The sequence below is a fragment of the Ovis aries genome, chromosome 1, assembly GCF_016772045.2.
Source record: "Ovis aries strain OAR_USU_Benz2616 breed Rambouillet chromosome 1, ARS-UI_Ramb_v3.0, whole genome shotgun sequence".
NCBI lineage: Eukaryota > Metazoa > Chordata > Mammalia > Artiodactyla > Bovidae > Ovis > Ovis aries.
This window is the reverse complement of record NC_056054.1, coordinates 266,860,164-266,873,377: the sequence shown is the minus strand read 5'-3', so window position 1 is coordinate 266,873,377 and position 13,214 is coordinate 266,860,164. Positions and strand designations below refer to the sequence as shown.

General features: G+C 48.6%; 1 protein-coding gene across 6 annotated transcripts in view; it reads right to left on the bottom strand.

Moving 5' to 3' along the window:
• DIP2A (disco interacting protein 2 homolog A) overlaps positions 1-12,532 on the bottom strand; it is a 109,360-nt gene extending 96,828 nt beyond the window's left edge. For all 6 annotated transcript variants that reach the window (XR_006057511.2, XM_042238097.2, XM_027961400.3 and 3 more), the window contains exon 1: positions 12,156-12,532. Coding sequence is in view for 5 of the 6 variants with exons in the window: in XM_042238097.2 (XP_042094031.1) it covers positions 12,156-12,246 (91 nt within the window). In the remaining variant the exon portion in view is untranslated. The remainder of the gene's footprint in view (positions 1-12,155) is intronic.
• Positions 12,533-13,214: the final 682 nt, after the last annotated feature.

The following is a 13,214-nucleotide window of genomic DNA, read 5'->3' as shown; positions in this document are numbered from 1 at the left end:
TATGACTAGAGCCCCTGTAAGCACCCGGGTGCAGGTTCGTCTACATACCGCCTGGTGAGACGAAAGCAAACTCTGGTCTGATTCACACTCAACCCTCATGACCAGAACTGCGAAGCCTCTTGCAGCTGAAAGGACTCCCTCCAGCATTTCCCAGCTGCATAGCTTCCCGCTTGTGAACTTCCCAAGCATCAGCTGCTCTGCTCAGGCCGGGGGCGGGGGCGTGATCTGCCTCCAAGCACCCCTCCCTCTCAATGGACTCGAGACCAGTGGAAGAGTGGACGCACACCCCACCCCTCCCCACCACTCCTGCTCCTCCCAGCGGTGACTCGCCTGCCTCATTCCTGCCGTCCCCACACAGACAGCACTCACCCTGCTGACTGACCTTTTTGACTTCCCAGAGTCTAGTCTGCTGTGAAAGGCTTTTTCATTTTTAACACGGCCACCATTTCAGTGAGACGTGGGGAAGGAGAGTCTTCTTTACCTGACGACTGGCCATGAATACTGACTTGGAAAGCCCTATGCCCCGGAATAAATGCCCTTGTCTGGAAGGCCTCTCCTGCCTCAGCCGCACAGACGCCCACATGTGCTCCTGCATCTGCCCCTGCGGCAGTGCCCGCTTTGGTCTCCCTACGGCCTCCCCTTGCTGCCTTTCCCTTTGAGGTCTGGGTTGCTGGAGGGTTTGTCAGAGGCCTTCTTTGCATTATTCTGTTCTCCACCGGCAGCAACTGTCTTTGTTCCAATTATGACAATTGTACTGATGGCTTCCAAGTTTCTACTGTCAGACCAGCCCTTTCTAGAAATGCAGTCCTACATGTCAAATGCATGGATCTCCCCAAGATGCCTCACACTCAATAGGTATGAACAGACATGTTCTGCTGGTGCACACATCTTCAGGAACAGCCCCATCATCTCCCCGGCACTCACTTCAGGAACTCGGGAGTCACTCCAGAGCCTCCTGCAATGTCCCCTTCTCCACACCGCAGCTGCTGACTCTATTCCAGCCCATTCTCCCCAAGGGCTCAGCCGCCCTCCAAATCAGCACAAACTCCTGCCCTGGGTTATGGCAGTGTGCTCTCCAATTTTTCTGCTCCCAATGTCATCCTCACCCAAACCACTCTCTACATGCTGCCAGAAAAATCACTCTAAATCAGAGCAGGAACGAGAGACCGACAAGAGATCACACCAGAGTATTTCAACTGCCCCTTAACACCTGAACAAACGACCTGCTGGCTCCATCATTTATTAGCAAACATGTGCTTAAAGCAAAGCACCCAAGAATAACCATCTCTTAGTCCTTTTTAAAAATTAGAAAATTGGCTATCTCTGCCTTCAAAGTTTTGTGGGTTCTGAACATACACACCAATCTAAATATTCTCCCCACTATTAAGAAAAGGGGTGGAAGACTGCATACTTTGGGAGCATGACTCTTTTTCAGCAGCATGCCTTTACAGAGCATATGCTTTGCTGCGCTGTCCAATACAACAGCCACTACTCGTACGCGGCTATTGAAACTTCCGTTAACTAGAAGTAAATTAAATGACTGTTCAGTTCCCCAGACCCACGAGCCACATTTTGAGTGCTGAGCACCACATGTGGCTTGTGGCTACCGCACTGGATAGCACAAAACATTCCCACCCCCACAGACCTCAGGGCGCCTGTCGTCTCACATCCACACCACCAGCGGCTGCAGGTGGCACCTACGCTTGCTTCAGTGCTGGGCTAGACTCCAGAGTCTGGTCCTGACTCCTCCCTGGGATGCACAAATCCTCCTGCGAGCGAGCCCCCACCCTCTAACCTGTTCTCCCCACCACCTGCCAGGAGGACACTGTCTGGAAGCCCAGCCCACTTACTCTGGCTCATCCTCCTCTGTCTAGCACATTCTGCTGTCTTCTGCCTCACCCTCCTCACATGCCTTCAGAGCAAAGCCGGAAGAATCTGTCTTTCCTCCACTGGCCCTGCTGGCCCAGGTCTGATCATCAGAGCTGCTGGGGCCCTGCATACACCTCACAATACTGCCAGTTTTTCAGCCTGTCAGCCTCACTAGCTCATGAGCCATTTTGTTCAGTCCGTGGAAGCTTGCTGAGGACAGGATGACAAGCTGAGGGTCTCGGGCTGCTCTAACGAAATGTCACAGGCTGGGAGGTCTAAACAACAGGTCTGGAGGCTGGACATCTGAGACCTAGGTGTCGCAGGGCGGGTCCCTCCTGCGGCCTCTCTCCTCACGTGCAGGCAACCACCTGCCTGGGTCCTCACAGTATTCCCCCTTGTGTGTGTGCTCTCAATGTCTCTCTCTCTTAAAACTGAATCAGGAACCCTTATGGCCTCATTTAACCTTAATCATCTCCCTAAAGGAATGCAGTCACACTGGGGGTTAGGGCTTCAACATATGAATTTTGGGGAACAGAGTTCAATCTGTGACACCAAGAGTATTTAATGATGAAGTCAGAATCTCTATTTCTATAACCTTTATTTTGAAATGGTCCTAGTTTTAGTCTTCCTAGCCATTTCCCAACAAGGCTAATCCTTAAGCTCCTTCGTGTTCAGACAAAACCTAAGGACATGAACCCACGCATGGAGGAGCTTACTAGGACATGTTCTTTTCAGTTGCCAGTTTCCAACAAGCACAGGCATACCTTCTGACATTTCAAATTCTCAATTTAAAGGTTCTTTACCAAAGACTCTAGAAAAAGTCTGAAGTCTGAAAAGGAGTAAAAGTTCCTTCTCTCTTTCCAAGGCGGTGATCTTAGATCATGACAGTCAGTGTAGACTAAAGAAATAGGATGTCTATTCTTTCCTTACAGCTGGGTAAGGAAGTAAAGCGGTGCACTCAATATGCCAGCAAATCTGGAAAGCTCAGCAGTGGCCACAGGACTGGAAAAGGTCAGTTTTCATTCCAATCCCAAAGAATGGCAATGCCAAAGAATGTTCAAACTAATGCAAAGTTGCACTCATCTCACAGGCCAGCAAAGTAATGCTCAAAATTCTACAGGTGAGGCTTCAACGGTATGTGAACCGAGAACCTCCAGATGTTCAAGCTGGATTTAGAAACGGCAGAGGAACCAGAGATCAAATTGCCAACATCTGCTGGATCATAGAAAAGGCAAGAGAATCCCAGAAAAACATCTACTGCTTTACTGACTATGCCAAAGCCTTTGATTGTGTGGATCACAACAAACTGTGGAAAATTCTTCAAGAGATGGGAATACCAGATCACCTTCCCTGCCTCCTGAGAAATCTGTATGCAGATCAAGAAGCAACAGTTAGAACCAGACATGGAACAACGGACTGGTTCCAAATTGGGAAAGGAATATGTCAAGGCTCTATACTGTCACCCTGCTTATTTAACTTATATGCAGAGTACATCATGCAAAATGCCAGAATGGATGAAGCACAAGCTGGAATTAAGATTGCCAGCAGAAATATCAATAACCTCAGATATGCAGATGACAGCACCCTTATGGGAGAAAGCGAAGAGGAACTAAAGAGCCTTTTGATGAAAGTGAAAGAGGAGAGTGAAAAAGTTGGCTTGAAATTCAACATTCAAAAAATGAAGATCATGGCATCCGGTTCCATCACTTCATGGCAAACTGATGGGGAAACAATAGAAACAGTGAGAGACTATTTTTGGAGGCTCCAAAATCACCGCAGATGGTGACTGGTGCCATGAAATTAAAAGATACTTGCTCCTTGGAAGAAAAGCTATGACCAACCTAGATGGCATATTAAAAAGCAGAGACATTACTTTGCTGACAAAGGTCCATCTAGTCAAAGCTATGGTTTTTCCAGTAGTCATGTATGGATATGAGAATTGGACCATAAGGAAAGCTGAGCACTGAAGAATTGATGCTTTTGAACTGTGGTGTTGGAGAAGACTTTTGAGAATCCCTTGGACTGCAAGGAGATCAAACCAATCCATCCTAAAGGAAATTATCCTGAATATTCATTGGAAGGACTGATACTAAAGCTGAAGCTCCAATATGTTGGCCACCTGATGCGAAGAGCAGACTCATTGAAAAAGACCCTGATGCTGGGAAAGATTGAAAGCAGGAGGAAAAGGGAATGACAGAGGATGAGAGGTTGGATGGCATCACCGACTCAATGGCCATGAGTTTGAGCAAGCTCTGGGAGGTGGTGATGGACAGGGAAGCCTGATGTGCTGCAGTCCATGGGGTCGCAAAGAGTCAGACACGACTGAGCGACTGAACTGAACTGAGTAACAGCACCAAGTCTGTACAGAAACCTCTCCATGGTTCATGGTCCCCCAGCAATGACTTGAGGTGCTGACCCAAGAATCCAGGAACTCACAAAACACAGGCCATTCATTTCCTGTGTGCAAAGGGGAAGGGGCCAAGGAGCATCTAGGAGACACTTCATCAACAGATGACAGAGATGACCAGTGTAGGTGTTTCCCTCCTGACTACAAAGGTTTCTCTTTACCAAATAGTGTATATTTTCCCAGTCTTTTTAATTCACAGGTTTAACACCAGAAATGTTAGATAATTTAAGGGCATAAAGACTGATCTGAAAGGATTGTCAGCCTCACTCAGAAGCAAGCTCACTACAAATAAAATGCTACAGGAAGAGTTCATCTAAGGACGGACCAGCAGCTCACTTCCCATTCACGTCACCCTGCTTCCTTCCCACCCTTTCCTTGGCTGTGTCATAGCAGAAGGACCCAATGCTTTGCATGAGTTCATTTTTGTATTAAATAAACGTTGCATGTCATGTCAGGCAAAGAATACTAAAAGATGAAATTGAAGAGTTTTCAAAATTACAAGTCTTCAGTAGTTTTCAACTAAAATGACAAAGCACCCTCCTAGCCTCCAGGACTGAGAGGAGGGCTCAGCAGCAACAGGCAGGCTGACCCCTATGGACATCCCACATGACTGGGGGCAGCAGCAGCCTCTGACCCAGGTCCTGCTGGAGGACTCTCAAGGCTGAAGGTCAAAGGACGAAGGGACCTGAACGACCCTGCGTGGCAAGAGGCCCTCCATGTGCAAGAGCAGGGCTCTGACCCTCAAGACTGGGCTGTCCCCCCGAAGGGCACCCTGACACAGCCTACTCCTTCCTGCTCACCGGCTGAGTACCCAGTGCTGAGCAGGACGGTAGGCACTCACAGGTGCCATCACTGCTGAGCGGTAGACAGGATCCTTACCTCGTATTTGTGGCTCAGATTAGGCCACAAGCCATAGGGGAGGCAATGACACCATGAGAATAGCAAATCCGCAGCGTCCTGGCACCTTCCCATGCATGAAACATTTACCACACAGGCAGCAGGCACAACTCCCCCACAACACAGCAGAACCCCGGAGCAGCCTGGCTGGCATCCCCACTCCCCCTCCTCACCTCACCCTCTGCCTCCATCGGTCTCAGTGCGGGGCTGGAGACCCTGCACGAGGTACCTGTCAGACCACGGCCCTCCTCCATGGCTCCCCAGGGTCAGTGTTTATCCATAGCTCACCTTCCCGGCCCCACAATTCACCAGGCTCCTTCCTCTGTAGTCACAGCTCAGGTAACCCATCTGCACCAAGTGCTGACCCCCAGCCATATGCACGGCCCCTCCCGCCACTATCCACCTGCCCAGAGGGATTTCCTGACCCCCAGTCTGAAGTCCCCTCCCCACAGTCCCAACCTCCCTTCCTCCAGCACGTGTTAACAGAAAGCAAATGGACAGAGCAAATGGTGCCTTCCTCTACAACAGACACTGGAAAGGCAACAAGTCAACGGACCTGTGCGACACTTCACCTAGGGACACAGAGGAGAGGACAGCAGGCTTGGCCCTGCTCTCGTGGAGCATCACGATGTACCACCAAGGAAGAGCCAGTCACGGACAAGAGGGCCCTGAGACGTTCAACTAAACTGAAGTTCAATTCAATACACGCTGACCAACAACCACGTATCAGGAGCCATCTCAAAAAGCAGGTCATGGATACAGGAGACAGGCCTGCAGAGCAAACAGCAGACCAACAGCCCTCCCAACACGGGTCTAGACCAGTGGCCCTACAGGCAGTTCAGGTTTTCCAAGCAGCAGATGTGGTGACAGGATCAGATGTGAAGAGATTTATGTGAGAAAATGGGGAGGGACCCAGAGGAGGCTGCAAGCTGTTAGAGGAGGCTGCAAGCTTTTAGACGTGACTGCGGAGGAAGAAGAAAGACAGGCGCATTTGGAAGGAAAAGCCCTAGACTCCAGGCAGCTCCAGGAGTGTCAGGCCACATGGGGTCCTGGAGCCAAAGTCCCTCCCAGGAATGAGGCAGCTTCAACTCCTGCAGCAGGAGTTGTGGCCTCAGTGTGGGGTCAGTGTGGACCCAGAGTCCAGCAGGGAAGGCCCAAGTGGATCATGGCCACGGTGGGGCCAGAGGAGACTTGAGCCTTGGAGCTCCACCGCAGGTCCTCCCCGGCTGGACCAGACTCACAGTGCGCTCATCTCAGTGTGACTCTTTCCCTCCCAGGAGTTCAGAGCAACAGACACTCCATCCTGGTTCAATGGCTCCCTGAGGCACAGCTCAGGACTCCCTGGGCTTCACTGAATCTGAGAAACTATTACCAAAAAATTAAGTATCCAAGCCAATTACGGAGGATTCTAGATTTAAAACTGAGAATAAATACCATGTGTGGTTTTACCCTTTCTAAAAATTTTTATTTATTTATTTATTGGCTGTGCTGGGTCTTTGTTGCTACCTGCTGGCTTTCTCTAGTTGTGGCAAGCGGGGGCTACTCTCCAGTCATGGTGCTCAGGCTCCTCACTGCGGGGGCTTCTCCTGTTGCAGAGCCTTGCTAGACGGGCTTCCATAGTTGCAGGGCATGGGCTTAGTTGTCCTGCAGCATGTGAGATCTTCTCAGACCAGGAATCGAACCCATGTCCCCTGCACTGGCAGGTAGATTCTGAATCACTTACCACCAGGGAAGGACTTTATTCTTCCATTAATTCAACAAAGATTCAATAGAATACCTAAAATGTCCTAGGGGTTGAGACATGAAGATGAACAGATCAAAGTTTCCTTTGGAAGTGCTCCCTATGAACTGGCAAAGAAAAGTCCAAGTAAACAATAAATACAAAACTGTGATACATCTTCTAAGAATGACACAATAGTTAACGGAACAAAAAAGCCAGCACCTAACTCTGGGTGGGGGGCAAGTGGGCTGTTCTCAGAGGAAGGCAGAGCTTCAAAAAGAAAGTAAAGCTTAAATTTAGGACTTAAAACAAAGGCAGAAACTCAACAGGTACAGAAAGTTGGCAATGAACAGCATGTGCAAAATTTTAGGATATTAAAGTGGAAATCCTAGTATTGGTATTCTTTTAAAAACTTATAAATCAAAATTCTTCAAAGAGACAACACATTAAGATGATTTACTATAACAAGAAAAACAGTTCTAAAGGGAAAATACCCGAATCATGAATAATGGATTTTGCATAAAGTAGGATGGACATATTGATACAAGCAGCTAGTCAGTAAGTATAACTTTTAAGGATTTTCAAACATATATTTTAATTGAAACATCTGATTGCCCTTGAAAATTTAAACAGAAATTGCATTATACTGGGCAACAGTGAAAAAAATGCTATAAAAAGTAAAAGAAATACATGTTGACAACTAGGTATTTCCTTAAAAGCTTTTCATATTACACAGTCTTATTGTTCAGCCGCTCAGTTGCATCCAACTCTTTGCAACCCCGTGGACTGCAGCACACCAGGCTTCCTTGTTCTTCACTATCTCCTGGAGCTTGCTCAAACTCATGTCCATTGAGTTGGTGATGCCATCCAACCATCTCATCCTCTGTCATCCCCTTCTCCTCCTGCCTTCAACCTTTCCCAGCATTGGGGTATTTTCCAATGAGTGGGCTCTTCGCATCAGGTGGCCAAAATAATGGAGCTTCAGCTTCAGCATCAGTACTTCCAATGAATATTCAGGATGATTTCTTTTAGGATGGATTGGTTTGATCTCCTTGCAATCCAAAGGATTCTCAAGAGTCTTCTCCAACACCACATTTCAAAAGCATCAATTCTTCAGTGCTCAGCTTTCTTTATGGTCCAATTCTCACATCCATACATGACTACTGGAAAAACCACAACTTTGATTATATGGACCTTTGTCAGCAAAGTAATGTCTCTGCTTTTTAATACGCTGTCTGGGTTTGTCATAGCTTTCCTTCCAAGGAGCAAGTATCTTTTAATTTCATGGCTGCAGTGATTTGGGAGCTCAAGAAAAGAAAGCCTTTCACTGTTTTCCCATCTATTTGCCATTACATGGTCTAGTAGTTCTCAAAGGTGTAGCTCTCAAGAACCCTTCACACTCTTAAAACTTATTGAGGACTCCAAACAGCTTTTGTGAGCCATCAATGTTTACCACATTAGAAATTAAAACTGAAATTTTTTAATATTTAATTTATTTTAAAAACTGTACACTAAACCTACCATAAATAAAAGTAATAATTTCCAAAGCATTTAGTGATTTCAGCTGTTGTTTTACTCTTACGAGCCTCTTTAACATCTGGCCCCTCGGAAACAAGTGGATTCTCCTCATCTGCTTCAGTTCAGTGGCCTGCAGGATATGTGGTTAAGGTCTACAAAACAGAATCAGCCTCACACAAACACGGGCTGGAAAAGCGAGGAGTATTTCAGTAGCCTTTTCAGATCATTGTGGACATTCTTTGATACCACACCCAAACTAGGCAAACTGTAGGTTCTTCAACAATAGTTGCAATGTAGAATCTAAAACCTTATCAATGAACTTATCGTACTATTATGTTGCAAGCCACTGGTGTATCTCTGAATGGGTCTTTTACCCATGCACAGATCTGAAACATGACGCACTGGCCATTTGGAAAATACTGGTTCACAAAATTATGCAGCTCTTTCAAATGTTGACACATTTCACCAAATATTATCAATAACTCACGTTCTGGACTTCCTTGCTGGCGCAGTGGATAAGAATTCGCCTGCTAATGCAGAGGACATGCTTTGATTCCTGGTCTGGGAAGATTCTGCATGCTGAGGAACAACTAAGCCCATGCACCACAACTGCTAAGCCCACGCACTGCAACTACTGAAGCCTGCATGCTCAGAGAAGGCCCATCAGTTCAGTTCAGTCTTTGCGACCCCATGAATCGCAGCACGCCAGGGCTCCCTGTCCAGAGAAGGCCCATGGCCAGCAGCAAAGATCCACTGCAACCAAAAACACACAAATAAATACATCAACTATTTTTTAAAAAAACACCTATAGGCTTAAGGCAGTCCTTACGTGAGGGTGGGGTTAATGTTTAAGAAAAAAAACACTCATTGATTAACATTGCCACTGAGCCCATCAAAAACGTCTTCAAGTACTCAGAAGCACGCACACACACACAAACACAAAAAGTGGCAAGAACTCCAAAAGACAGGACAAGTGTGAGGGAAGGATCACAACACAAAGACACCAGGCTGGGCTTTGCCAGGTGAATGGAATTTGGACTGAGAACTTTCATATACCACAGAATATTTAAGAAGCACAACAAATGTTTATTGATGTGAAGGCAATGTCAGGCTGTCATTTTGAAAACTAAGAATTATATCACAAATTTTAGAAATTAAAGATGTTTAATGAGAAAAAAAGGTTTTGTGAAAAGAAGTTCCTTCCTCAGACCCACAAATGGAGCTTTTCTGCTTTACGCTTGATTCTGTCCAGGCTAAGCCCCTGCTGTATCAGAATACAGGAAAACGAAAAACAAAGTTAAAGCCATGGAATAGACCTACTAACCAGGATGAAAACACAGGAGTGGGACAAATGTAACCTATTGTGTAGGAATTTCCTCTCTAAATCTCTGCAGGCCACCAAAACAAAGGATAAACTTTACACCATTATTCTCTTCTCTTTTTTTCTTCAGGTTTACAAAAAAAGTATTCGAAAATACCCACATAACCCCTCTCTGTGCGCACACCACATCCCCGACTGGTATTAACGGGGTACATATGTTATAACTGATGAATAATATTGATAAATTATTACTAACTGAAGTCCATAGCTAACTTTAGGGTTCACTCTGTGTTGTACATTCTACGGGTTTTGACAAATGTATAGTGACTTGTGTCTACCATCACTGTATTACACAGAATCGTTTTGCTGCCCTAAAGATTCCCTGTGAGCCACCTACTCACCCCATCATCCTCGTTTTTAAGCAGTTCAGCATCGTTCAGTCTGTGTTATTTCCTCCTCCCTCCACCCTACACCCACTGTCATCTCTAAGTTTTAAGCAACTCCTCATCCAAATGTGACTGCTGTGAAGGCATCCAATTGTGACATTACTATCCTAATTTAGGGGCTTCCCAGGTGGCGCAGCGATAAAGAATCCACCTGCTAATGCAGGAGATGCGAGAGAGGCAGGTGCCATCCCTGGGTGGGAAGATCCCCTGGAGAAGGAAATAGCAACCCACTTCAGTATTCTTGCCTGGAAAATTCCATGGACAGAGGAGCCTGGTGGGCTAGAGTCCACGGGGTCGCAAAGAACTGGACATGACTAAGCAGCGCACACAGCAGCATGCTACTTTAGAAGTTTCTTGACAATGGTGGGGGGTTGAGTGTGTGGGGAGGAGAGAAACATCACACAGGGCAAATAAGAGTCCCGCTTTCTACTTCTACTTGAAAATATTAAAATGATAATGAAAATGAAACTAGTTTGGGTTGCTTTAGAACCATGCTTCATTAGTAACATCTTCCTTTATTTATATAAATAAAACTTTACTGATGTAGGGGGTAGGACAGAGGCCAGGGCTCCTGTCTCCTTGGCTGCACTACACCCTGCTGTCCCTTCCCTTCAACACTGTCTTCACTTCCCCAGCTTAAGCTACTATCCACATAAACTTAATCTTATACCTTTTATGCAGCTATACATCTTCTACATTCAGCTAAAATGACAACAGGATAAAAGAATTCAATAGAGCAGTGTTTCTTTTGTTGAAACACTCGTCTTTACGTGTGTTCTGTCCTACAAATTATGAAGTTCTCAATTTTATCTGTCAACTCCCAGAAAGAATTCAAACATACAACCAGAAAACAAGGAATTGAAGGAATAACTACCACAGTGGAGCAGAAATCAGGAGCACTATGCAAAAACATATTTGAAATGTCTAAAATCTAAACTGTAACTATATGTAATTTTCCCCGGGTGAAAAACTAGAACAAACTCAGGCCAGTAGTTCCTGTCAGGAACATTCCTAATTTCAGCTTTTTCAGATTTTCCAAGAGCATCTCATCACCAAGAATTCTCAAGTCCACCCTTTTCCAACTGCAGTTTCATTGAAAAAAGAAAAACGTCACATGTCACCGAATTTTTAAAAATCTGGATGTTAAATTCAAAGCAGTTGCATGTAAATGTTGTATTACCTGTAAAACAAAGATAACAGCACCACCTACCTCCCTAAGGTTGGTGAAGATTCGGTTAGTACAATCCTGTGCATATTTATTAGATAATTGTAAGAATTCACTAGCCTGACCCCAAGTGAAACTCGGTTCAGCCTATGGAAAAAATGGATTCTAAAAGTTGAAAATGTATTTAAATTTCAAAAAAAAGTTACGCATTTAGACGCTTCTCTCCAAGGGCTGCGAGGTCCCCTGACCCCGGCCAAGAACTAAACTCTGCGCTGACTCCTACGCGGAATTCGGGACCTGAGCCTGGAGGTTACAGAGGGTAACGCCACCCAAGCCTCTGAGGCCCAATTACTCAGTCTATTTTAAACAAACAACCACTTATTGCACATCTTTCTTAATTTTAAAAAATTCCCTAAGAGGGGCTAACAATCTCGTTCCAAGTGTTCAGTGCTTTGCACCTGTTAAAGCATTCCAGGCTCCCAACTATCCCCGAGAGGTAGGTGCGGCGACCACCCGGTCTCGCAGGGGAAATCGAGGCACGCGGGCATGCAGCCGGCGCGGTCCCTACGGGCTGACACGCGGGCCTGGGCTGGGCAGCCCACTCGGACACAGCGGTCATCCCCGTCCGGGTTTCCACGCCTGAGGCCACACACCCAAAGCGCGGCCACCGGCCGGGCGCCGGAAGCCGGACGGGAGTCGGGGTCCCGGGTGGGAGCGCCGGGCGGGGGTCCGGGTCGCATTAAGGCGGGGCGGGGCCTGGGCAGGGGTCTGGGAGGAGAGCCGGGCGGGGGTCCGGGTTCCGGGCCGCTCACCTTCCGACAGCTCCAGCTCCAGCTCGGCCAGGCTCTCCCGCACCTCAGCGGGCAGCGGCACCGCCTCCAGCGGGCACCCGCGCTCGGCCATGGCCCAGCAGCAGGACTGCCGTCCGGCCGCCTCGCGCCGGGCGGGGTCGGGGCCGGGGTCGCGCCAGGCCCAGCCCAGGTGGCCGCGCGGGCGACAGCTACGTCGCTCCCCTCAGCCCCGCGACCCGCATCGGCCCTCGGGGAGGCAAGGCGGCGGGCAGGGGGGCGGCCCGGGCAGCTCCACAGAGACACGGGCGCGGGCACGAGCGCGAGCAGCTCCTCTGCCGCCGCCGCCACCGCCACCGCCACCGCCCCGCGCGCCCCCGACAGCCCTGCCAGCCCCGCACGGAGCGCGCGTGCGCGGAGGGAAGAGAGGGCAGGGGAGCGCGCGTGTGCGGCGGGTCGCCAGCCTAGTGGGCGCCTGGCCCCGCCCAGCAACACCAGACGCTCGCTGCCATTGGCCGCGAGGACGCGGGGAAGCCGCCCTGGGCGTCCATTGACTGAGCGGAGAGAAAGTCACTCCCGAGAGGCTCTGCGCGGGAGGCTTGGATCGTGGACTGGCCGGAGCGCAGGCTCGGCTGAGAGGGCGGCCGCCTCAGTGTTGGGGTGCTAGGGCCGTTGGACTCAGGCGGGCGTCAGTGCGCGGCGATTCCTCAGGCCCCTCGGCGGGCGAGCAGCGGGCACTAGTGTGGAGTCCGCACGGACGGTGGGGCGCAGCTGGGATGGAGGACGTTGAGGCTTCCGGGCGCGCTGGGCCTGCTCTTGAGGAATGCGTCCACATGCTTTCCTTCCAGCATGGGTGGGCCTCACTCATGAGGCTTTTCACAACTCCCAGGAGCCAGCTGGACACCCCGGGCCCCTTTGGACGTCCTTCATAGACCCGTTATGACGTGTGTTAGTCCAAGTGCTTTTCAAAACAGCCTTGGAAGGAGTTCCAGCCGCAATTTCAGACGGTGAGGTGACCTTGGGAAGTGCGAGGACAGACTTGAGGGAACTACAGACGTGCGGAGCCTGGGGGGGGTTGGGTAG